Source organism: Lissotriton helveticus, chromosome 8, assembly GCF_964261635.1.
Source record: "Lissotriton helveticus chromosome 8, aLisHel1.1, whole genome shotgun sequence".
In the NCBI taxonomy this organism is placed as follows: domain Eukaryota; kingdom Metazoa; phylum Chordata; class Amphibia; order Caudata; family Salamandridae; genus Lissotriton; species Lissotriton helveticus.
Genome location: NC_136069.1, coordinates 52,888,131 through 52,913,327, shown reverse-complemented (window position 1 = coordinate 52,913,327; position 25,197 = coordinate 52,888,131). Strand labels below are relative to the sequence as shown.

Sequence of the window (25,197 nt, the reverse complement as noted above, 5' to 3'; positions counted from 1 at the left end):
CAAAGATCCCCAAACTCCCTTAAGATTACTCCTAATACCACTGGTATCTGGTCCTACAATGGAACCCCAAGACTGCAGAAATTAGCAGATGGAAGTACTTGATCGCACGTGAACTACTTGTAACTACTCTGGTCAGATGCTATTCTCTTAGTTGCTTCACAGACGGGGACCACCTTGTGAGCATCAAGTCTTGGCACAACCCCGTTAGGGACAGTGCAACTCTAACTGCTACTCACCTCTCCTCTGAACTCCAAAAAACTATCAGACCTGTTTCAGTGTTTGGCTTCACAAAGTGATGCTGAGGCCCCTTTGATCCAAGCACACACATCCCACTTAGGGAGACTAACTAGCATGTACATGATGGGTAGACATGATTTATTCTCTCTAAACCAGTGGTAATCTGTGCAAATGTATTTGCACAGCATTTAGCTTGTCTGTATCACTGGAGAAAGAGGGGCACTTATGAACACCTTTTTTAGCGAATAAAAATAGATAAGCCATCAAAAGCCATATGTGTTTTCAGAATGGCCTCTGCTTGTTCTCATCTCATCCCCTCACCAATAGCATGCCTGATGATCAGATTCTAGATTAGCTAAGTGGGGTGCATTGGATCTGGTCATCATGAAAAAGGAACCCCACCAAGCTATGACGACTGGTGGGTTTTGGAAGTATACAAAAGGTGGTGGAATGAATGCTTGAATTAGTCTCAGACATTCCCAGTTCATCATTATTTTGCAGACCATGCCTCCTCAGTTTGAACCCAGCTATATGCAAATCAGCCTTGACCCGGCTCCAATCTGAACTGTCATACCAGGTCCTCACTGAAATGGAACGCAAGCAATCCAGTTCTGGACTTGTTAATGGCTCATCAGCCGATACAGCTTGGTTCCAGTGACCGTGTGCGCCGGGCCCACGTCTGGGCATACCAGCCCCACTTAGGATGACATAAAAAGTATACAAAAGGTGATAAATGAAATGCCGTTGGTAATTACTAGGACCACATCCCAATCTATCATTATTTTGCACACCATGCCTCCTCAATTTGGACCAATCTATATGCAAATCAGTCTTGACCCTGCTCCAATGGGACCCGTCAAGCCCAAACCAGGCCCACCCTGAACCGGAACCCAAGCAATCCAGGGCCAGTTTAGCCTTTGTTAAACTGGCGGGTTTTGAGCAACTGGTAAGACTGTCTCTGCCCATATTTTTTGCAATGTTAGTTGGTGATAAAAGTCAAAAATATGGTTTCCTAGAGCGCTGTTGTATCGGAACACAAGCCTTGCAATCCCACATAGTACAGCTTAATAAGACGTGCTGTGATTGTTTAGGCTCTCTTTTCCTGTCTCCTGCCCTGTATCTAGGAGTTTTTCGCAGTGCCCTTAGAATCCTCAATAAACTGGGTAAGCTGTCCGCTATTGCACGCCAGCGCTTGAGGAGTTGGTCTAAAATAATGCTGCCGTTTCAGGCTCGCTTGCCTTTGAGCCTACTAACAGTTTGTGTCTAACTTTGATAGCGATTCATGTTCGGTGCATTGAATGTCATATTCCCTTCTTGCAGGAATTGATCTGAAAGATGTCGCTGCATGGAAGACTACGCTACCGGAGCCCTGTAATCCCTTCAGCCGGGTCACCGCGATCTACCCAAGCACAATGCCTCTGGCTAAGCCGCTCTCTTTTCAGGACCAACGAGCAAGCTCTTTAGGGCTCCAGGGCCTCTCTTCTGGATCCCATCAAAACTACAGTCAGGTGTATGGAGGTGAGGACCATTGGGTGTCTGTGTGCAGAGACCACATGCAGTGAGTGTGCCGGCAAGCCTGCAGCCAAGTTTATTGAGCAGGGTCTCCAATCTTTTCTGTAGTGAGAGCTATTTCTGATCCGTGAAAATCACCGTAGGCCAGGTAACTTGTGCATTGTAACCAGACACGCCCTCCCCCAGCTTCATTGACTTTAAACCTAATGTCCATGGAGTCCGATGCTGTGGTTTGAACAAAATACTGCGACTAGGGGTACTACGATAGAGCTGCCATGTGCGTCCGTGAGTGCATGGTCTGTGTGGATGTAGGAACATGTGTGCGAGTGAATGGGATGTATGTGTATGGGTGACCGAGAGCCTCTGTCTTAGGTACTTGTGGCACAGGAGGGGAGAGGTGTGGCGCCGCGGCCAGGGCGACTGATGCTGGAATCTGGGGACCACGGTTCGATCCCCGGCTCCGGCGGCAGGGTAGCCCAGCACCATGTGACTCTGGGCAATAGCTCGCTTAATCTTCCCGACGGCCCCCAGCGCCTAGAGACCCTTACGGGTGATTGTGCGCTTTACAAATGTGGACTTTTTACAGGACATACCTTTCGCCATATGTGGCACTGTTACATGTACAATACAAACATACAGCCATTTTTTTTAAATGGGAGGAATTTAAAGTGCAGAAAAATGTTCTGCAAAAATGTTTGCAATAAGGAATATTTTTCTGCACTTTAAATTTCTCCCATTTAAAAAAACTGGCTGAATTTTTCAGTTATAAATATGGCAGCTTGCCTACCAGCTTGGGAGCAAGAGGCCTGCTGTGTGTAAATGCGACACTTTGAAATGGGAGGAAATTCAACTGAAGAGTTAACTTTGTTTACATGCATTAAATGAAGCTCATCCTTTTAATTTTCTCCCTGGTCAGTGTCTTCACAAATGGTAGGGATTTTACTCCCAGAGGCCTGTAAACATGGTGCCATATTTATTACAGGAAAATACAGTCAGTTGTTTAACTGTGATGAATTTAAAGGGAAGAAACGTTCTTCATAAAACCTAAGGACTTCATTGGTTTGATAAAGTAGAGAAAAACGTTGAGACAATGTTTCGTAAACTATTTTCTTCACTTTGAATTTCTCCCATTTAAAATGAAATGACTATTTTTCAGTTATAAATATGGCACTGTATCTCCCAACCATAGGGAGTCCGATGCCTGCTGTTTGTAAATGTGACACTTTGGAAAGGGAGATTTTTAAATTCAAAAGCTAGCTTAACCATTAAGGTAACTCTTCATTTTAATTTTCTCTCCTTTAAAAACATTCAGAAATATCATTTTGTTCTCATGCTTGAATATTGAGTTAAATTCCCCGGTGCTTCAGTTCTGAACCTCTGTGACTCACATGTGTCATACATCTGAGTGGAGCACCGCTCATTATCAGGTTCTGCTGTCTGCAGCCTGATAATGCAAACGAAACATAGCCTTTCCATAACTTAAAAAGGAAAACACAACACTTATTTACTGCACTTCTTAGTTAAAAATGAACTCTAGGCTGGGAGCCGCTCCAAAGGTTTCTGTGAGCGACTGGCTGCTCTATCGACTGGTTGCAGACACCTGGTATACAGGTTAGACGCAATAGGAGTATGTGTACATACGTGTCTGGTGTATGAAGGCAGAGAGCCCTCCAAGCCTTTGGAGGTGAAGAGCCCAGGCAGTGAGTGTGTAGACACAGTACTGCAGCTGACGCTTGGAGAAAGAGACTGTATGTATACAATACATGGGGCTGTACAAATTAAAAAGTACTTCTTCCTACATTCAGCCCCAGCGTTTGGTCACTGACAATTGACAAGAAACTTATTCCTCTGTGCAGCTGGACATCATCAAACGTCTGTTATCGAATCAGGGTGATGTGCTTAGAAAAGAGCTGACTGCCTCTTCCACCTGGCACCAATATTTATCTCTCTTCAATTTGCATGTTTGCAATGGATACAACTTCCTTCGGTTTACATTTCCCTTTGCAGAAAAATAATTCAGGGTTGTGTGCTTCTGTAGTAGGGGATCTCTGTGTATAGTCATAATCTAGTGAATAGTCCCGCCCATGTGCGTGGACCCCGGAGCAATCAAAAATAATCTCTTACAGTGTCGAAAAATGCAGAAAAGCACAGACACTTAAGAGAGAATTTAAAGACAGATAATGCAGCCTAAAAAGGCTACACTGTCCAGTACTTCAACTAGAAAATCCACCACAAAAATCCACAAAACAGCAAAGCCTGTACAGATTTCCCTTGCTTTCACAGCAAAATCCCTCAGGAATGATAGAGAGAAGAACCTGGACAGACAAGCCCCATAGGCTGCCATTATGTGGCTCAGAACAGGATACTGTGCCTTTAAGAGAACTTTCCAGAACTTCACAGTATCCCAGAATGCCCTGCAGGTCCCAGTTACTTTCAGTTCTTTTTTCCGGCTCCTGCAAGCAGGACCCTGGAGCATTGAGCTCTCCATTTTCAAGGGTTTATTGGTGTTTTTTCACTGTAAAATCGATTTGAGTACTTTCTAAGTACTTTTAGGCTTTTCTTCTTGGTGTTTTGCACTCTTTTGATGTCAAATATGCCTGCATTATTTGACAAATGCCCGGAGTGCTCCAGGAAGAAGGCAAAGTCGGACCCTCATGAGGTGTGTATCCTCTGCCTGCCCTCTTCCCATATTCCAGAGGAGTGTGAGATCTGTCAAGGCTTCTCTGGCAGGACCCTGAAGGACAGAATGAAGGTCAGACTTCAGGGCCTCGAGGAAAGGAGGCTGAAGGCGCAAGGTGGGTCTGGAGGGGCTTCCTCTGCCCATGCTGAGGCCTCTGGGGGGCTCCCCAGGGGCAGGAAGTCCAGCAAACGTCCACATTCTCCGTCTGGGTCGGTAGCACTGACCACGACGTCGAGATGGAGGTCCACGGCCAGCTCCCAGTCTCCCAAGGGCTCTGGGTCGAGAAAACGTCGCCCGTCGACGTCGAGGGACTTACACAGGCCGCCGTCTAACCCAGTGACGATTTCTTCGACGTCGAGTGATCGGCGTCGACGGGCCCGGCGTCGGCGCTCGCCTTCAAGGCGACACCGCCGATCGCCGTCGACGAACAGGACATTGTCGTCGTCGACGGGATCCTCGTCGTCGAGGCCGCCGTCGAAACGGAAGAGGTCGCTGTCGAGGCACAAGAGATCTCCGGCGAGGAAGTCGCGGTCGAGGTCGCCGTCGAGGCGGACAAGGTCGCCATCAAGGCGTTCGAGGTCGCCGTCGATGCACAAGATATCGCCGTCGAGACATAAAGGTTCGTTGTCGAGATGGTCGGGCTCGACGTCGAGGCATGGAGGCCGTTCGACACCGAAGCATAGAAGACGGTCGACGCCAAAGGGGCGCTCGACGTCGAGGGACCTACGTTCAACGCCTGGTCACAGTTCTTCGGCGTCGAGGGGTCGTGCTGACAGGCCTAGGACTGTGGGGGGCTCCCCTCAGTCCGGAAAGGATGGCGGGTCACCGGGATCGGTGTACTTGGAGGTGTATACCCCGAAGAAGGCTGTTCCAACTCCTCCTCCGTTGCCAGGAGGTCTACCTCAGAGGGCTCCAACCCCTCCTCCGTTGCCTCCTCTGCCTCCACTTCCAACAGGACCTAGGACCCCTGTGCCAAGGTCGGTCTCGTTGCCCAGGCTTCTGACCCCTCCCAAGAAGACTCCTAAGTCTGAGGAACCGCCCAAGCCCAAGACGTCCGCCCCGGGGAAACCGGCAGAACGCCCCAGACCTAGGAGGTCAAGGTCGCGCTCCAGGCGGAGAGACAGGTCGTGGAGCAGACACAGGTCCTCCACCAGATCTAGACATCGCCACAGGAGGCATAGGTCCAGATCCCGTACAGCATCATCTAGGACCGTTCCTATTCGCCTACTCTATCGGATTCTCCGGAGACTAGGGTGTCCCCGGTCGACGACATTGGCACGTTCCAGGAGGTGCTCCTGAGGGGGGCTGCGAAGTTGGGTATCACGGTGACGGCTCCTACACCTACGACGTCCGTGATATTTGAGACGCTTCACAAGAAGCACCTGTCTCGCCCTCTTCTGCCGTTGGTCCCAGGACTGGTCGAACTGGCGGAAGTGCTGTTCCTTACACCGGCGGTGGTGAAGGCTGCTCCCTCAAGACTCCTGAAAAAGTACCGAGCTCCTGACTCGGACCCGGCCTTCCTACGTGTGGACCCGGTGCCCGACTCGGTGATAGTGACGGCGGCCAGGAAGTTGCATTCTACCTCCCCGTCCTCCACAGCGCCACCGGATAAAGAGAGCCGCTGGATTGATTCGGCTGGTAGGAAAGCCTGTGGGACTTCTTCCACCACTATGAAAGCCTCCAGCGATTCGGCTTTGCTAGGGCGGTACAACCGTGCGCTATGGGACTCCCTGGACCAGTTTGCGGACCTTGTGCCACGCGACAGGAGGGAGGACTTCCTGGAAATTCTCGGAAGGGATGCTGGTTTCCAACCAGGCCATCAGTGCTGCTGCGGACATAGCGCTGTTGGCCGCACATGGCTACTGTCACGGGGTCAACCAGCTCCGCCATGCTTGGCTCAGGCTTACGTCACTCAAGCCTATCTGCCGTTTTCTGGTGAAACACTCTTCGGAAAACATGCCGACGACGAAATGGCCCGGATGAAGGCAGAGGCTGAAACCCTGACGGCTGTGGGTCTGGAGAAACCCAAGGACAAAAAGCCTTACCGCCAGTTCCAACAGCGGTTCGGCTCGCAGGGGAAAGGAAGAGGACAGTCTTCTGGACAACAGCAGCAGCAACAACAGCAGCAGTCCCGAAGACCCTTCCAAAAACGTCCGAGGGATAGAGGTGGACAGCAGTCATCTACCGCGACCAAAGGCCCGGCCGGGTCTCGCCCCTGAGCGGTTACTACCCCTTCATCCGTTACCCGCTCCGGTGGGGGGAAGCGTTCAATTTTTTCTGGCAGAGTGGAGAAAAATTACTCAGGACAAGTGGGTGCTGAATATTGTTTGCAATGATACAGTCTTCGGTTCATCAGCCCTCCTCCATCGATTCCTCCGGTCAGCTCGCAGTATCAGCTGCGCGAGCGCCAGGCGGAGGCCGATATCCTGTTAAGGAAAAGGGCGATAGAAGAGGTACCTCTGTCTCAAAGGGGAAGAGGTCTGTACTCCCGGTTCTTTCTGGTCCGCAAGAAGGACAAGAACGAGTTCAGGCCCATTCTGGACTTGCGACAGGCAAACAAGTGGATTCGCAGAGAAAAGTTTTGCATGCTGTCGCATCAGATTTATCCTCAGTTGCAACGGGGAGACTGGCTATGTGCCATAGACCTACAGGATGCATACTTCCATGTGCCCATTGCACACAAACACAGGAAGTTCCTGCGATTTCAAGTCGGCACCAATCAGGTTTTCAGGTTTTTAATGTCATTATTTCGATAATAAAATCATAAAAGACAAGTTTAAAAAACAAATACGAAACATTTTGACCATAATACAATAAATTGGAAGTATAAACATTAAACATTAAACATTAAACATGTTATTACACTTAAATCGCAACTAAAACAGATTATTAAACCATCAGAATATACAAAGACATAATTACACCTGGACCTAAAAAAAATAATAAATAAATAAACTAAGCTAACACATTTCAAAAGTACCAGATTAGTGAGCTCTAGCCTAAAGCAGTTTAGTGAGAGTTCCTTCTTGCCCTTATTGCCCACGCCCAGCCCAAAAATTTAGCCAAGCATACCACAACGGTTTCCGAGGTATTAGTTTTCAAGACCCATATTGCTTCTGAAGACCTTTTACAGGATAAGCGCTGGAACAGAGGTTTTAGCCATGTAGTGCGAGGTTCTAAATACTGCGGGCAGGCAAACAATAGATGACCCTCTGTTTCCTTTTGACCAGGGCACCAGCAACAAGAACTTGAGGATGTTTTTCCCCAAGACGAAGTAAATGAATTCAATGGTAGGGCACCTACTCGAAACTGATGATATAGTTTCTTGTCCAGTGATCGAGTGATGATATCCCAGTAAGTCTCCCGGGAGGAGTCCTGCTTAAAGCTTAGGAATCTTCCTGTTAGACTACCAGAACTAGAAGCGGTTACCAAGGATTGCCGCCTTGAGGCCCAAAATAATTCTTTGAATTCTTTTTTAGAGGGAAATATGTTGGTACCTGGGGATACCCACAGCTGATTTAGGCCCATATCTTGTAAACTCTTTTTCACTGATTGAAGCCATGGGATTCTTTCTGAACCCCCCATCGCCCTCACATCAGCTAACTCTTTTGCAAATAATGTAAGATCCGGCGAGGTCCACAAACGCCTCCAGAGAGCCACTACTCTGAATTTTGCCATATCATTAATAGGGAGGCTTCCCATATCCTGGCAGAGAGGTATCGAAGGAGAGGATTGTGGTAACCCTACCAGATTCCGGAGGAATTTACACTGAATTTTATAGAGACTTGCCAGGTCCATAAATCCCCATAAATCAGCCCCATAAAGTATAGCAGCATTTATTTTGGAATCGTAAATTTTCATGGCAGGGATGACCCGTTTAGTTATTGATCTCTTCTGCTCACGTAAAAGACAGCCCGTCAATTGAGCACATTTTAGCTGTTGGGCCGCAATTTGCTCTTTCCATGACAAACGGCGATCCAAAGTGACCCCCAAGTAAGTCATTGTTTCAACCTGTTCTAGGTTAACCCCACTCATTAGGTCTCGCCTGTCGATGCGCATGCGCATCGAGCAAGCGAGACTATAGGGGCTCATCTACTCTTTATCTACACTGCAAGGAATCGTGGCGATTCCTTGCAGTGCCCGTGACTTTTAAGGTCAATGCGCATGCGCATTGAGCTTATGCGCATGCGCATTGACCTTAAAAGCGCGTGCACGTCCGTCTTTACCCGCTCCGCCCCCTCCCGCCGTGTCGCATTTCTCCTCCCCCTCCCCTCTCTTCCTTCCGTCTAACGCCGTCTAACTTCCTTCCGCGTAACACCGCCGCAACGGTCACATCCTGCCGTGTCGCACCTCTCCCCTCTCCGCCCCCTCCCCTGCCCGCCCCCTCCCCTGCCCGCCGTGTTACGGTGAAAGGCTTGTTTTTGGTTTGTATAATTTAACCCGCTCCGCCCCCTCCCCTTTCCTCCGTGTCGCATTTCTCCTCCCCCCTCCCCTCTCTTCCGTCCGTCCGTCTTGTTAACTTTACTACATTCTGCTTTTGTAATGGCTATTGTAATGTTCCTGTGTTTATCATTTTCCACGATTCAATAACATCGTCATTTTATTGTATGTCTGTAAATTTGGCTTTAAAGTCAGTTTCGCAGTTCGGTTGCGATGCATGCATTGTAAACATTTAAGCAAACCGCTCTCATTGGCGGCAAACCTAGTGGGTTTCTGTAATGCGTTGCAGGATGTTACAGACACCATCTGAATGCTATTACGTCACCTTATGTTTCTCTAACATCTTTTGAGCAGTATGAATTTCATGATTGGACACGAGATTCATTTATCCAAAGGATTTAAAGTGTTAGCGTCCTATAAAATATAGATTTGTTGAGTTTAACATCGACTACAACTTCAGGCAGTTTGCCACGATGAACTTTACATAACCTCCCGATACCAACCCAAGGAATTAGCTGTAGAGTTTCCCAATCGGCCGCCTGCTTTCATGTGCGGCCAGTGATAACACTGTCCAAGATGAAGTACTAAAAAATCACTTTTTTCGAAATTAAGCCCTCGGATCAGCTTTAGCCTTCTCGAGGGAATGCGGTAATGATTAATAGAGCCCCTTAAATGACGGAATATGCACCAGGAAGTTTTCACTAAATGAAATATTGTTTCAGCCCGTCATGAGGAGAAACCCAGCTGGAAAAACTACAGCCGAGATCCCAGAGCTCTGATTCCCCTCTTCCAGCATTAATCACATTGAATGCGGCACCATTTTTATTTATCACTCCTCAACACTTGCGCGCGCAATTTTCAACTCCAAACTCTTGTGTGTCGCGGATATCTTTTTGTCCGAACCCCAGACAGCGTTGCTTTTCTTAGGAAGAGCAGGACAAGGATATTCGCATAGAGAGTGCGCATTTACGATTAGTATTGTTTTAATTACTGCTCGGCCTGTAATTGAATCAGCCGGAGCACGTGGCCTTCCTCCATTTGTAATTTATTTAATTCGCTTTCGGGTTCCGGCCGTTAGAAACATAAGTTAAAGTATCTGTGTCATTTCTTGTGAAGTGTTTAATGTGATTACCCTGTCATGGTTTATTATTGTTATAGTGCTGCTTTTTTGAGGAAGAGATAGGCCGCTCCATTCAGAAGTGCACGGTCACCGCTCTCGAATTGATTGCTACTGTGTCTAATTCTTAGGTTTTGCAGACTGTCTCCATCTGAGAACATCCTATTATGTGAAGACTAATTACAGAGTGAGTAGAATATACATTTTTTGGTTGTGACCCTTGGCATTCAGTCATGGGGTCATTAGCCTTGTACTTTGTGAGCACAATTCGTTGACAGTCTCTATAAGGGAATTTGGTGCATTGTGATGTCTGGAGTTATCCGAATAGTTGGTTGTTGATGGTCACTCACTGCTCATCCAGTTTTATACAACTGCCAGTAGACTGTAAACCCTGCTGCCAGTCAAGTGTCAACAGTTTATTTTACTTTCCGTACCCCGCTCTTGCAAGCTTACGTTTCAGCAGTTGCCCGCGCCACAGTAACAGAGCGCCTCTTAGGCGAACACTGCTTCTTACGTTTCAGCCCACTTACTTACTCCAGTGACTTCCGAATTTCATTTTCATAACGCCTGTCAGTCAAATGAAAGAAGGACGCCACCGGCTTCAGGAAGGCTGGAGCCATGAAAATTTGAACTCCTAAAAGGCCTTTTTTTTCTTCAAAGCAGCGAGTATGAACGCAGCAGAATGTTCTGGTTAGAAAACAGATTTTAGATTCAGCTCTGCGATCCTGTTTTCGTAGGTGGAATGTTAGAAGGCTGAAGCAAGTCTTGGGCGGCATATGCCGCCTCTCTTGTCCAAAACCACCCACATTTTTCTTGAGATGTTTCTCGTGCCATGGAGTAGAATGTTGAAAACCCCTCACCCTCACTCACCCTCAACCCCTCACCCTCAAACCCTCACTCACCCTCAACCCCTCACCCTCACTCACCCTCAACCCCTCACCCTCACTCACTCACCCTCAACCCCTCACCCCCTCACTCACCCTCACTCTCACTCACCCTCACTCAGCCTCAACTACTCCCCCTCACTCACCCAAAACCCCTCACCCTCACTCACCCTCACCCTCAACACCTCACTCACCCTCACCCACCCTCACCCTCACTCAACCTCAACCCCTCACCCTCACTCACCCTCACTCACCCTCACTCACCCTCACTCACCCTCACTCACCCTCACTCACCCTCACTCACCCTCACTCACCCTCACTCACCCTCACTCACCCTCACTCACCCTCACTCACCCTCACTCACCCTCACTCACCCTCACTCACCCTCACTCACCCTCACTCACCCTCACTCACCCTCACTCACCCTCACTCACCCTCACTCACCCTCACTCACCCTCACTCACCCTCACTCTCACTCACCCCCTCACCCTCACCCTCACTCACCCTCACACAGTGCAATAGTTCTCAGACCATTTCAGTTAGAGCTTTTAGAAATGTTTATGGCTTTTTTTATTTGTAATACTTTAGCATTGGCTACAGGAAACAAAAATGCTAAACATTGACAAAAAAAACCCATAAACAATTCTAAAAGCACTAACTCTAATGGTGCGAGACCTATTGCATTTCCAATGCTTGTTTTTACGTTGCTACGTAGTAGGTTATTCCTGGTTAAAACCATGAACTTGGTTTTACCCACGTTTATTTGGAGGTCATGATTTACACAAAACTCCTCAAAACGGTTCAAGGCCCGCTGTAGGCCTGACCGTGTCTTAGATAGGAGTAAGGTGTCATCCGCGAAGATGAGCATGGGGAATTTGGTCCCTGCCAGAGATGGGGCATCAGTGTGGGTGTCAGAGAAAAAATTAACTACCTGATCTATAAAGAGCAGGAAAAGAGTGGGTGCGAGGACACAACCCTGGCGAACTCCACGGCTAACCAGGAATGAATCTGTATGTTGTCCTTGTCCTCCCCACCTTACCCTTGCATAATTCTCTTCGTGCATTCTAATAATTAACTCTAGTAGTTCGACCGGTAGCCCTAAGTCCCTCAATACCTGCCACAATTTACCTCTAGGTACCAGATCGAAGGCTGATTTTAGGTCAATGAATGCGGCAAAAATGGTACCACCGCCAAGCATAACCACCTTCCAGAAGATCATACAAAATCGAAACACCTGGTCGATGGTGCTCGTCCCAGATCTAAAACCTGCCTGCATTGGAGACAAAATATTTTCTGAGTCCATCCACCCCTGCACTCTGGCCAAGATCATTCGGGCAAAAACTTTTTGGAGACAGTCAATTAAACTAATCGGGCGATAAATGGCCGTATTAGACCGGTCTCCTTTTTTATATATGGGTATGATCTCAGCCCCCTTCCATGTTTTAGGGATGCATGCACCATTTGCTAATGCGTTGGCTATGTTAGTTATGTATGGCACCCAGAGATCTGTGTTTGATTTGAACAAATCTGCTGGTATTTGGTCCAATCCTGGGGCTTTCCCCCGCTGAGTCAGGCCGAGGGCAAACTCTGTCTCAGTGTTAGTAAAGATCAGAGTTTCTCCACGAGTGGGTGTTACATACAGTTTAAGTGTGGGGAGGGGGGATCAGTGTCCACCATGCAAAATTGGGACGAATAGTGTGTTATCCAGGCTTCTGGGGACACATAATTAGTTGGGGTGCGGGAGTCACCATCCTTCCCCCATTTAACTATATCCCAAAATCTTGCTTGGTTGTTTGACTTAGTGGCATCTAACAGATCAGCCCAATAACCATCCTCCCACGTCCTTTTAGCCTCCCACTGAACTCTTTTATACTTTTTCCTAGCCTCCTTTACATCACACATATTCCTAGATTTAACTTTATCTACTAGGTTACTGTGAGCCACCCTGCATTCCTTATTGTACCACTTTGCCCGAGTAGCGAGTGGTCGACCAGCTCCATTCTGACAAGGTTTCGAGAGGAGTAACTTGAGCTCATCAAAACATAGTTCATGTATATCCAGGATTTTGTTTGGTTCTAAAGTACCCTTCCCAGTGTCATCTGTGAGCATTTTGTTAAGAGCAAGCATAACCACTTTCTCAATATTAGTCTGGAGGGATTCATCCCCTGAGATGTTGGACCATTTCAGCCTCCTACGGTCATTAGATAGTGTTACTACCCCTTGCCCCGTGGGAACTGGATCTTCCGTTCTTATCAAACCATCCATCCTTAATTTCAATGACAGCGGGTTATGGTCGCTTTCTGGGCGGGGCACGACTTCCATATCGACCATCAGTGACCAAAATTCCATTTTGAGAAGAAAATAGTCTATACGACTTTTCCTTAGTCCGTTGTCAAAAGTAAAATTGGCACCAAGGTCAGTGGGTGAACGTCCATTTACTGCCCTTAGCCCCCAAGTAAGACATAGTGCAGTCCAATTTAGAGCAGCCTCCGTTGCTTTCACAGGTTTACTAGTCAGTAGGTCCGGTATATTCCATGTTACATCCTCCGCGGACCCCCAACTGTCCCCTGCAACGTAGAGCGGCTCTATGGTACAGTTCAAGTCACCAGCTAGAAGGATTAAGGATCCTTTATTCCATCCCGCTAGTTGTCTATCCAGGACATCCACAATCTGGGGACACCGACCACCAGGGAGGCCACGGGAATAGATGTTACAGATTAGCATATCTTGGCCACCTTCCTTGCTCCGCTTGATGGTCAGTAAGTCGGGGTTATCCTCATGGAGTTCTGTAATTTTAAATCCCCATGCCTGTTTGACCCATGTTAACAATCCCCCTGATGCTCGCCCTTTACTACTTTTAATTGCTGGTTTAAAGAAGTTTATAAAACCAATTATGTGTACAGGTTCGGTTGCCCATGTCTCTTGTAATAGCACAACATCATATTTAGTGATAGTCCAGCCAATCCTCCGAAACCATGCGGGCTTTTACTCCCGCGACATTCCAGGACGCAATATTAAATGTTGTTGCAGATTCTGCAATAATATTACATGGGATGGGCGGAGAGGAGGCATTTGTTGGGGTAGACCTAATGGACCGGTTTCTATCCCCTGTTACATCTACATTGCTTTTTTGCAAACATTCCCCCTGTGCCATGGCCAATATTTCTGCTATTTTGTCTGGTGCAATCTGATCACCTATTTCGGATTTCAATGGAGTTTGGTGTGATGTTTGTACTTCCCTCTCATCAACAGCGATGGGGCCACTCGTCAGACCGGGAGAACACCGTCATTCTACCATCTCCAGGTCAGACAACGGTCCAAAGTGGTTGAAGAGTAGTGGGTACTGGTATGGGTGAGGTGTTCTGGGTCCTTTATACCTCCCGTCTCTCACTCTCCACTGGCTTGTACCAGTAGGGCGATTACTATTTGTGTGGGGGTAAAAATAGGAAAGATCTAGGGATTGGACATCGCCCTGACGGGCAAATCTAGCTTTCCGTCGTATGAGCTCCACAACCCATGGGTCTTTGAATGAGATCAAAATACAGTCCCCTTCCAAGTCTTTGGTACCATAACCCACCCAATCTACTCTTCTTACGTATAGAATTTCTGTCGGTGATGATGGTGGTAGGGGACGGTTTTTATTTAACCAGTATATTACTTTGTTGCGCAATTCCCCTTGCGTCTCCTTAATACCGTCTCTTAAGGGAGCTACACCAGTTAAGACTATGGTATATTGGGCAGCTTCTGGGGGCAAATTTGCTCGGGGTGTTGGGCGCATCTTTTGTTTACCCTCCAACGGTGTCCTGGAGGATTGAGGATTGGATTTCCCCCTACTAATTGTCTGAGCTGGGGTACTGTCAGATTGCTTTGGCCTGCTATCTAGCATAGGCGGATTCACTTTGTCTGGATGAGATTTGGGTGGGTATTTTTTCCCTAGTACTTTAGTTGAGGTACTTCCATTAGCAGTGATAGCAGTATTGGTAGTCCTAGCCCCAGCTATCAGTTTATTAATAGATACCCCGGATGGTACAGGCTTGGTTGCCTGATTCACAATTGAATTACTAGCTATTAGTGTTTTACCTGATGTCGAATTACGTGCCCCCACCACAGGACTAGGTGTGGATAGTTTTTGCAGAATGCCCATGTTGGTGTTAACCACTGTTTCCATTGCGTCGATTTTGGAGGTCATCAGCCTTGTTCTCTCCAAAACCGGAAGCAAAATGGTTTTTAGCATAGCCTCAATCTTGACCAGCAAAATGTCGTCACTATTGAGGCAGGTTGGACAGGTATTAGAAGGCCCCAGGGAAGCGTATGATGGACAAAACACATGAGGAAAACCATGGGGTGATTGTGGGGCTGATATTGTCCCGCTGCAATTATCATTCAGTTTGGGCTGTTTTTGATCTTTTTCCCCCTGGGGGCTTGAGACATGTTTCCTCTTTCGGGAAATCAAATTTGAGCTCATTTGAATCCCTTCCGTTACATTAGGAGGAGTAAAGTCAATGGGTTGAGGTGGGATAACCAAGTTATATTCATCTTCCCTGTTTTTGAGCAATCCTCCCCATCCCTTGACAGATTTATACCAAGTTTCTGGGCCCCGTGATCCAATGGTGACGGTGGCAACACCCCTTCTCCATCTACGTGGACTATTGCCTCTGTCTTGATGGAGTAAATGCAGTTTGATGCTGCATGAGAAACAGGGCTTTTCACTAATGCTAGTCCACCTATGGAAGAGCGCTTTCCGGAGACTAAATCTAGCGACAGCCTTTTTTCTACCATATCAATTTCTTTTTCAAGGATCCCGGTGGCTCTGGTAATGAAAGCATCTAGAGGGCCTGAAACTACACCCTTTGATGTTTGTAGCTGAACTAGACGTTCTTTCCCTGATCTCAATGTCATGATGAAATACAATTTGGGATTATCTTCCGTACGTTGCAGAGCTGTCTATAACCTTCCCACAAGATAACAGTCAATGATGATAATATACCTTTGGGTCCTGCACTAGTAATGTACATTCATGTCAGAAGGGGATTTAAGCAGGGGTCCTGGCCCAACCCAACCTCGGGCGACCACGGACGGCCACAGACGGTCCCGCCCTTGTCCCGGGCTTCTCCCGGCGCTCCCGCGCGCTACCGCGCAGCGGTGATGGCAGTGTCAATTTATATACAAGGGAAGGGGAGGAGCAGACAGGGAGAGCGGCCCAGGTGCTCTCAATTCGGGCAGGCAAGCGCTCCTGGGAGTAGTAGTCGCGGTCCAGCGCCTGCTCTCGCTCGCAGCCCAGCCTGTCACTCGCCTTCACAGGACACCGTCGTGAAGCTGAGGTTCCTGAATCCACCCCACACGAAGCGGGACCCGCGGAGCGGGTTCCGCGAGAGGTAGGCTGTTGGTGTTGATATTTACAATCACTCCGTGCTCACGCTAGCTGCCAGTTGCAGGAAAAGCGTCACCAATCACTATCAGTACACGGTACTTCCGTTCGGGCTGAAGTCTGCGCCCAGGACGTTCTCGAAGTGCATGGCAGTGGTAGCGGCACACCTGAGGAAGAACAAGGTGTTTGTCTACCTGGACGATTGGTTGATCAAGGCCTCCTCCTTCTCGGAAGCTCAAGCACACTTCCAGAAGACGTGCGTTCTGTTGAACAAGCTGGGGTTGCACATCAACATGTCCAAGTCTGTTCCGACTCCGGTCCAGTGCATTCAGTACTTGGGAGCCTCCATCGATACGCCGTCAGCAAGCGTGTCTCCTTCGGAGGAGCGACGATTATCACTCCTTCGGAAGGCTCAGGCTCTCATGTCCACTCCATCTACGACAGTAAGGACGGTATCTTCTCTACTGGGATCGATGGCCTCTTGTATCTTCCTGACGCCACATGCACGGCTGCACATGAGACCGCTGCAGGAGTGCTTAGAAGATCAGTGGGACCAGAGGAGAGGTTCTTGGGATGACAAAATACGACTGTCTCTACATGCTCTTCAGTCTCTGAAGTGGTGGTGTTCAGCGGAGAATCTCCTCAGAGGGGTTCCCTTCCACAAGGACATTCCCACACAGACTATCGTGACGGATGCTTCTCTCCAGGGATGGGGAGCGCACTCCGGAGACTTACAGATTCAAGGGACGTGGTCCCCGACGGAGTCCACATACCACATCAATTTCCTGGAACTCAGAGCTGTTCACTTAGCGCTGAAGGCTTTTCACCCGTCCTTCCAGACCAACTCTCTGCTTGTACAGACGGACAATACGACTACGATGTATTACCTTACCAAGCAGGGGGGCTCCAGATCCCGCACTCTGTCGCAGGAGGCGCAGGCGATCTGGCACTGGCTTCTGGCACGAGGACTGTCGATAACGGCCACTCATCTGCCAGGTGTGCAGAATGTTCAGGCAGACGAGCTGAGCAGACTGATTCAGGAAAACCACGAATGGGTCATAAACGACGAAGTACTAGGAGAAGTCTTCGCAAGGTGGGGAACTCCAGACGTAGATCTGTTCGCCACCGCCGAACACAGCAAATCCCGAGACTTCGCCTCCAGGTACTACCAGCCAGGGACGCTGGGGAACGCGTTATGGATCAACTGGTCGAACAGCTTTCTGTACACTTTTCCAACCATTCCCCTGATCCCGACGGTTCTCCTCAAGCTGTCCCAATCCAGGGCGAGGATGATTCTGATTGCCCCGGAATGGCCCAGACAGTGGTGGTTCACGGACCTGCTTCACCGGTCTCTCCTTCCTCACATGAAGCTGCCGTGCAGGCCGGACCTTCTCACGAAGTTCGGGGGGCGAATGGTGCACCTCAACCTCTCGTCTTTGAGTTTGGCGGAATGGCTCCTGAAATAGTGCAATATGGCCATCTGAATCTCCCAGAGGATTGTATGGACATACTGAAGGAGGCTAAGCGACCTTCCACTAGGACTTCTTATGCTTACAAGTGGAAGAGGTTTTGCATCTGGTGCAAGTCTAAGAACTATGACCCTACGACATGCAAGGAGGATGTCATCCTTCCATATCTGCTACATCTTGCGCAGTCTGGCCTTAATGTCCATTCCATTAAGGTTCATCTGGCTGCTTTGACTGCCTACAGGAAATGCCCTTCACAGACTTCCTTTTTCCAGATCCCTGTGATCAAAGATTTTCTGGAAGGCTTGAAGAAAGTATTCCCTCCTGTCCGGCTTCCTTCGCCTTCATGGGACTTGAATGTGGTGCTGTCCAGGTTGATGAAGGAGCCTTTTGGACCTATTCATAAGGCTTCGTTGCAGCACCTGTCCTGGAAGGCAGCACCTGTCCTGGAAGGCGGCGTTCCTCGTGGCCATTACATCGGCCCGCAGGGTGAGTGAAATTCAGGCGTTGTGTTGCCAAGAACCTTATACTGTATTTCATGCTGCTAAGGTTGTTATGCGTACTCACCCTAAATTTCTTCCCAAGGTTATTTCTGATTTTCATATCAACCAGACTATAACTTTACCTACGTTCTTTCAGAATCCTTCATCTCCAGCGGAAAGGTCCTTGCATTCCCTGGATGTTAGGAGGGTGCTGAAATTTTATCTGGATAAAACCAAAGATATTCGTAGGTCAGACCAATTGTTCATCAATTATGGATCAGCCAGGACGGGTCTTGCTACCTCTAAACAGTCCACCTCGAGGTGGATTGTGTCCTGCATACATTTGTGTTACCAACAAGCTAATAAGACCTTAGGGGGAAAACCTAAGGCTCATTCCACCAGGGGCAAAGCCGCCACGACGGCTTTGCTTCGTAACGTGCCAATTGCGGAAATATGCAAGGCGGCCACTTGGAAGTCGGTCCATACCTTTGCTAAGCATTACTGCCTGGACTCTGATGCCAGGGCAGACGCTCAGGTTGGGCAGGCTTCGCTGCGAATTCTGTTCGCACAATAGTGGTGTTATTTCTCGTTTCTCCACCGCCGCTTTGGTGTGGGGATGGGCTTGCCATTCTATTCACTAGATTATGACTATACACAGAGATCCCCTACTACAGAAGAGTAGTTTCTGTCCTGTAACTCCAGTTCTGTAGTAGGGGTATCTCTGTTATAGTCATAAGCGCCCGCCCTCCTCCCCGGTGGAGAGAGATATTCATGTACGGAATGCTACAGGTCTGGCGTGTTACGCCTTCAAAAAGAACTGAAAGTAACTGGGACCTGCAGGGCATTCTGGGATACTGTGAAGTTCTGGAAAGTTCTCTTAAATGCACAGTATCCTGTTCTGAGCCACATAATGGCAGCCTATGGGGCTTGTCTGTCCAGGTTCTTCTCTCTATCATTCCTGAGGGATTTTGCTGTTAAAGCAAGGGAAATCTGTACAGGCTTTGCTGTTTTGTGGATTTTTGTGGTGGATTTTCTAGTTGAAGTACTGGACAGTGTAGTCTTTTTAGGCTGCATTATCTGTCTTTAAATTCTCTCAAGTGTCTGTGCAGTGCTGCATTTTTCGACACTGTAAGAGATTATTTTTGATTGCTCCGGGGTCCACGCACATGGGCGGGACTATTCACTAGATTATGACTATAACAGAGATACCCCTACTACAAAACTGGAGTTACAGGACAGAAACTACTCCTTGCCAGAGATCAACAGCTTGGAAGTCCTTTATTGAGTCTACGGCTAAGATAGCGCCTTACAGGAGCCCTGCACCTCTGGTGGTTCTATACTCTAGTGTGGGCGGCTAGACGTATGGCATGGGAGTAGAGGTATTTAGAGCATAGGTATGAAGCCTTAATGTTTTGTGTGATATTTATTTCCTAAACGGAATGGCATTTTTGGGATTCAGCTGGCATGTAGTACAGCCCTATTTTTGTAGTAAAGAAGAACCTTCTTAAGTTGTAGAACACTGGGCCATTCATTCTCCAACTTTTTGTTAAATGAGACTGTGCGGTTTCTATATCTGAACACTGGCCGTGGTGGTAGAGGTGTGCTATATTATCCACCAGAATTATGTGGCAGTGTTGAGGAAATTTACCAGCAAGAAAAGGCAAATTATGAGACCTAATGCAGCACTTTTTGTAATGGCATTGCTTCATTATTTTGTAATTTTTAAACTTGGTAACACTGTCTGAGCATTGGTTGCTCCTCCTTCGTACCATTTTTAATACCCAAATATAGCAACAAAAAGGTAACCGGTCCAGCTTTGCAAAGGGCCTTTCACTGTGCGGTAACATGTGTTGCTGCATTTTTAGTAACTTTTGAACCATTTGAACTAGAAAATATTTGTTGTTGTTAAAATGTGCAGATTATGCGGTAGATGGGTTATGTGGCCAATGCAGCAAATCTATAATTATGCTAAAATCGCTGCACAATCGTATAATTCCAGTGGCCCTCCTTATAGATGATCCCACTATATCTTGGGGATTGGCTTTGGCCGTTCCACTGTAAATTAACTTGGAGGCTGGTTCTCGCACACAGCGGTAGGGTTTGCCAGAACACAGAGTCAAGTGGTTCTGCAGCTCTGATATGAGGCGCCCGGAGCAGAAAATGTCATTCTCATTCTGGCCTGTGTTCTAAACACTGAGTATTCGTTTCCTCCCTTTGCTGCAGTTTTCTTTCTACACTTCTTTAACCATACCTATGGAAAGTCTGGCTTCTAGTCATAGACTTTTGTAATTCCATATCAAAGACGCACCATAAGTGCAAGAAAGCAAAGCGGAAATCGACCTCATCCCACCGCTTGCTGGCGGAAAGGCTCGAGGATGTCAATCTGAAGATATTACCGCTTCTGTAGTCACCCTAATCTGAACTGTTCTACCAGTTGATTTGTAGCGCCTCTAGCCCCCATGGGCCATTATCAACTTTGCCAGAAATAGCAGCTGTTCAAGAAGCCATGATGCAAATTCTTCTTGCGCTTATGGCACACATTCCCGTTCATCAGAGCCTCGGGGGTGCCCGCTTGGACCTCTGCCAGTGAGTCTGCCTCTGAGACAGATTAACTCTGGTCCCGCTACGAGGCCTGTACTGGGCATAGTTCAGACTTAGATTACTCTTACCAAGGATCTGGATCCAACACTGATCGCAAATGGACGTCTGTCCCCTCCAGGCCTACGTCATGCTATGAAATTACAAAGCAACCACCATTCACTATACAGCCAAACACCAATCCTATCCCTGCCTGGAACATCAGTTACCAGAGGCTAGAAGCGCTTTCTGAATCTGTCATTCTGAATATACTTAATCTTCCTTATGATATTGATGAGGAGGTGGAGAATTGCACCCCTCATAATGCGGATGATGACTTATATTTATACCCACCAGTGGGCTAGGCTCGCCCCCTGGGGTGGGGCTAGGCTCGCCCCCTGGGGTGGGGCTAGGCTCACCCCGAGCCACCAACAGAAGACAGTACATTTTGTAAAAGTGACACTCCTTTTTAGTTTAGAGTAGCAATGGCTGGCTGTATTTTCTGGTAGGTTTTCTGTTAAAATGTTTATAATCTTTTATTGTGTGTTCCAGTTACACAGTAAGTTCATTTTGTGCCAATGTGGGCTTATGGTAGACCCAAAATCCTTTATTGTATCTAGTCGTAACCTCTTTGATTTTAGCACTATCCATTGTTACGCATATATTCAAAATAAAACTATTTTTAAATATGTAAGCCAGCTTTAATTGGGAGGTTATGAGAAAAGTCCTAATTGGTGGGCAGAGATGTGACCGCATGTGTGGGATTTTTGTTTTGTTCTGCGCCTTTGCGCTGGCTGTGCCAGCCTGCACTCTAGGTGTCCCTGCTTCTAAAATGCATGAGTTATTAATTTTGCTTGTGTTACTTGCTTGGAACTTGTTTAAGACCATGTTTCAGAAGGCTTGTGAGTGGTAACCGTGTATGTCAAGGACGCGCCAGCGTACTGGGAGGGAGACGACCCTTGCTTGATGCCTATGTACAGGACTGTCATAAGTGCTAATGCTGGTTACTTCTCGCAGTGAACCCGCAGTGGCAGGGTCTGTATGGAGGTCGGATGACCGAAGATCGGCTCTGCGCTGTGCGGAACGCCACAAGCGAGGCCATCGACCACCTGCACAAGTCCTTGGAATCGTGCCCATCGCCGGAGACCACTGTGGACGATCCGCCGGGACTCAAGGTGTGAACTTGAAGATGCTGAGGAGGCAAACCATGGAGAGTGGCAAGGCTCTTGATTAGTACTTTATTCTGCCTTATTTAGTGCCTCCGTTTTCATCTTAAAATTGTATGCATCTGCTGGTGGCCACTGAAGTGGTTGATGATTCACTGTCTTTCTTGTATATTTTCATACACATCCTCTGGGTGAGCAATGACGAGCTGTCAATTGCCCACTGTAGCCCCATCTGTTCTGTGGATCGCCGCCTCCTGCTGCCAGTGTTGGTGCCTGAATCACCCCCCCCCATCCTCTCATTCCCTATACCTTTCTGACCATACCTTTATCCACTTGCGCATCCACTTTAGAAAGTCTGAGTCCCAACACCTTAGATACCTGTAAGTACCCTTCCAATTGAACTCCCAAGCCCCCCAACCAAGCGTGCCTGCATGCTGAGGTGTCATACCCTCCTGGGTCCTTTCTGATCCTTAAACCAGCCACCAGCCTTTCTTTTGTAGGGTCAGTCTTGTTTCTTCCCAGTTTAACCAGGCTTTCCTCGCTGGTACCTACTACACACTTTGCATTTGTGGATGCCATATTAAGCCTAATAAACCCACGTCCTACCAATCTACCACACCATCTCATTTTGTCATCACTGTGTTTCCCAACTTCCTTTCCCTCCAATGCCTGAGTGTGATGTCCAGTCTACTCATGGGTCTGTTTTCCTATAATTTACCCCACTCTCGGTCCAGCGTGTCCTCTGACCCATGCCCACAGCATCCACCTTATTTTTTTAATCTATCCCTACCTCCTGGAGCTAACTCACATTCAGTGTTGGACCATCCCACAATACTATTGTCACCATCATCGCTGTGATTGGCTCTTGCAAGTTACGTATTCTCAGTCTCCTCGTGATCCTCCGACTGTCCATCTGCACCTTTGCCAATATGTGTCCCCTGTAGTTAGTTCTGTTATGTCCTCTCCTCCCTCTACAGTGATTCTGTTGGTAACTATCGTTTGTCTTCTCCCATCACCTCTTCCTGTACTCCTCACCTGTCTCTGGCTGCCTTTCAGCCAATGGGTAGGTTTGTCTGTCCGTTTCTCACGGTTTCTGTGCCTCGCGGTGGTTCTCTGTCTCACTCTCTGCCTGTCCTGCGAAGGTCCCCAGAAATCCTTTGCTTCCTGCCCCTGCCATGTTCTACTTTAATGTTGCTCCACCTCTGCCACCACACCCTTTAGTAAAACCCTCTTTTTCTGACAATTGAGTTCAATCCCTCAGCTGGAGTCCTTCACCACCTCTGACGCTACAACAGCCAGGACCCATCTACCAGGGATCACACCAATCCTCCCACAAACCTCCTTTCCAGACCATCTAATCCCCGATCACAATCCTGTCTTTAACAGGCTGGACTCCTGTGGGTCCTGTTAGTTCGTCTTCCCACTGAGCTAAACAATGAACCATGCATGATGCATGTTTTTGATCCTACAGACCAGCCTCTGTCTCTCTACAGCCACAATGCTTCCTGTGAGACGAACACAGGTCACTGTATAAACTCCTCACCTTGGTGATTAAGGTAGGACACTGCACCAGCCACTCTTAACCTCACAATGTGCCCCTTACATCTTTTACTGTGCTCATCTAGCCATAGGTTTCTGGTCGTACCCAAGGAGCCCTACATCCCATTAGCGTAGAGATTTAACCCTATTTGTCTCTCTACTGGAAAGTCCCAATACCCCTTTTTACTTGCATCTATGTCTGTTATTAAAGTCCTCCTCCTAGGATTGTAGTCCGCCACCCCATAAACATATTTTTTTCTTCTCTCCCCTGACCCCCTTAAAACACACGAAAGCCACGAGTCCAAAAGCAGACTGGTTTGTAGATGTCCGCAGAAGCCCGAGATGGCCATATTGGACCATGTTTCGCATGTTACTCCTCGTGTATTTTTGGTTCACATGTTTATTTTGTGGCATTTACCTCCACACGCTGTTTTCTTTAAAGAGCAGCTTAGTGTGCACTGGTATGTTTTTATTATCAGGAGTAAATTGTTGACAAACACACAGTGCTGAGGGTCAGTGGATTTATGCAGTTCTGTGCCTGTGGTGTTTACCTCATAATTATGGATTTCATGCACTTGCCTCTTAATTTGCAACATAATTTTCAAAATTTGCAAATGTCATCAAAATGTTGTTTCATTTTTAAATTGATTAAAATGGTGCTGCCAGAAAAAGTGCTCCATATTTTGTTTTTCAATGGTGCTGCATAATATTGTCTTCCATGCCCCGTAACCCTAATAGCCCTGACATTGTTGTGGCTGTCAAGATGATGAAATCCATATTTCACTGGCAACGATTACATATTTTCCATATCTTTGTTGTCACTGAATTTCTCATTCGTTATCAGCCATATCATACGTTTAATAAGTAAGCACTGATAATGGCTGTTTAGTCATCAACAACATTTCTGTTTGGGAACAGTTTGTGCCTACGAAATACATTTTGTGTTGGAGTATCTCAATGGCCCTATGTGTGCATTAGTTTTAATCTTTGTTTAGACAGGACATCAAAAAGATGTCCTGCTTCTTCTTCGTACCCTTGTTTACAGTGGCCCTCCTGGAAGAGCACCAACTCACTTTGTGCTGTGGTTTGTTGTTCGCAGGTCCCTCTGCTCCTACATCAAAAGCAAGCGCTGGCGTGGCTGCTCTGGAGAGAGGCCCAGAAACCATCAGGAGGAATTTTAGGTAAGCAGGTGACCAAACACTTAAAATGGCTAGTCCTGTGTGGGTTCATGGCCAGCATTTGAGCTCTCTGGTACTGCTGCACGCCCTGGCCACACTTAAATTATAATTTTATCTGGTGTGACAATGTATGATCTTCATACCTGTGGTAAAGGTTTTTTATTTTGCCCTGTACCCACACGTGCGTCTGCAAGTTATCTTTATAGGAAACTAGATTTTTAGCGTTTTGGGCCTCTAAAGCTTTGGGTACCCTGCCTTGAACCCTTGACATTGAAGAGGAAATTTGGGTTGTGGTTCAAATGGGATGGCACAGAGTTCCCTTCAGGGCAAAGCACCAGATTAGGCTCCATTAACCTTAGCAAATTGCTCTCAAGTAAATTAGTCTTTTAGTAGAACTATAAAGACTCCTGCCTTGTACCCCACCATAAGAGTTCTGCGTTTAAACATTTTCCTACATTGTAGACCCCAGTGCAGTCTTGGACTAATCCATGCACTCATTGTTGTGCTTAAATAATTAGTAGGAGTAGCTATGAATCCTTAATTGTTGGGTT

At 47.5% G+C, this 25,197-nt stretch overlaps 1 protein-coding gene across 1 annotated transcript in view; it reads left to right on the top strand.

The window, feature by feature from the left end:
- The window catches only part of TTF2 (transcription termination factor 2), a 124,979-nt gene that overhangs the window by 45,128 nt on the left and 54,654 nt on the right, over positions 1-25,197 (top strand). Inside the window, exons 8-10 of the mRNA XM_078656604.1 lie at positions 1,558-1,755; positions 21,781-21,938; positions 24,568-24,649. Of these exons, the coding sequence (XP_078512730.1) occupies positions 1,558-1,755; positions 21,781-21,938; positions 24,568-24,649 (438 nt within the window). The remainder of the gene's footprint in view (positions 1-1,557; positions 1,756-21,780; positions 21,939-24,567; positions 24,650-25,197) is intronic.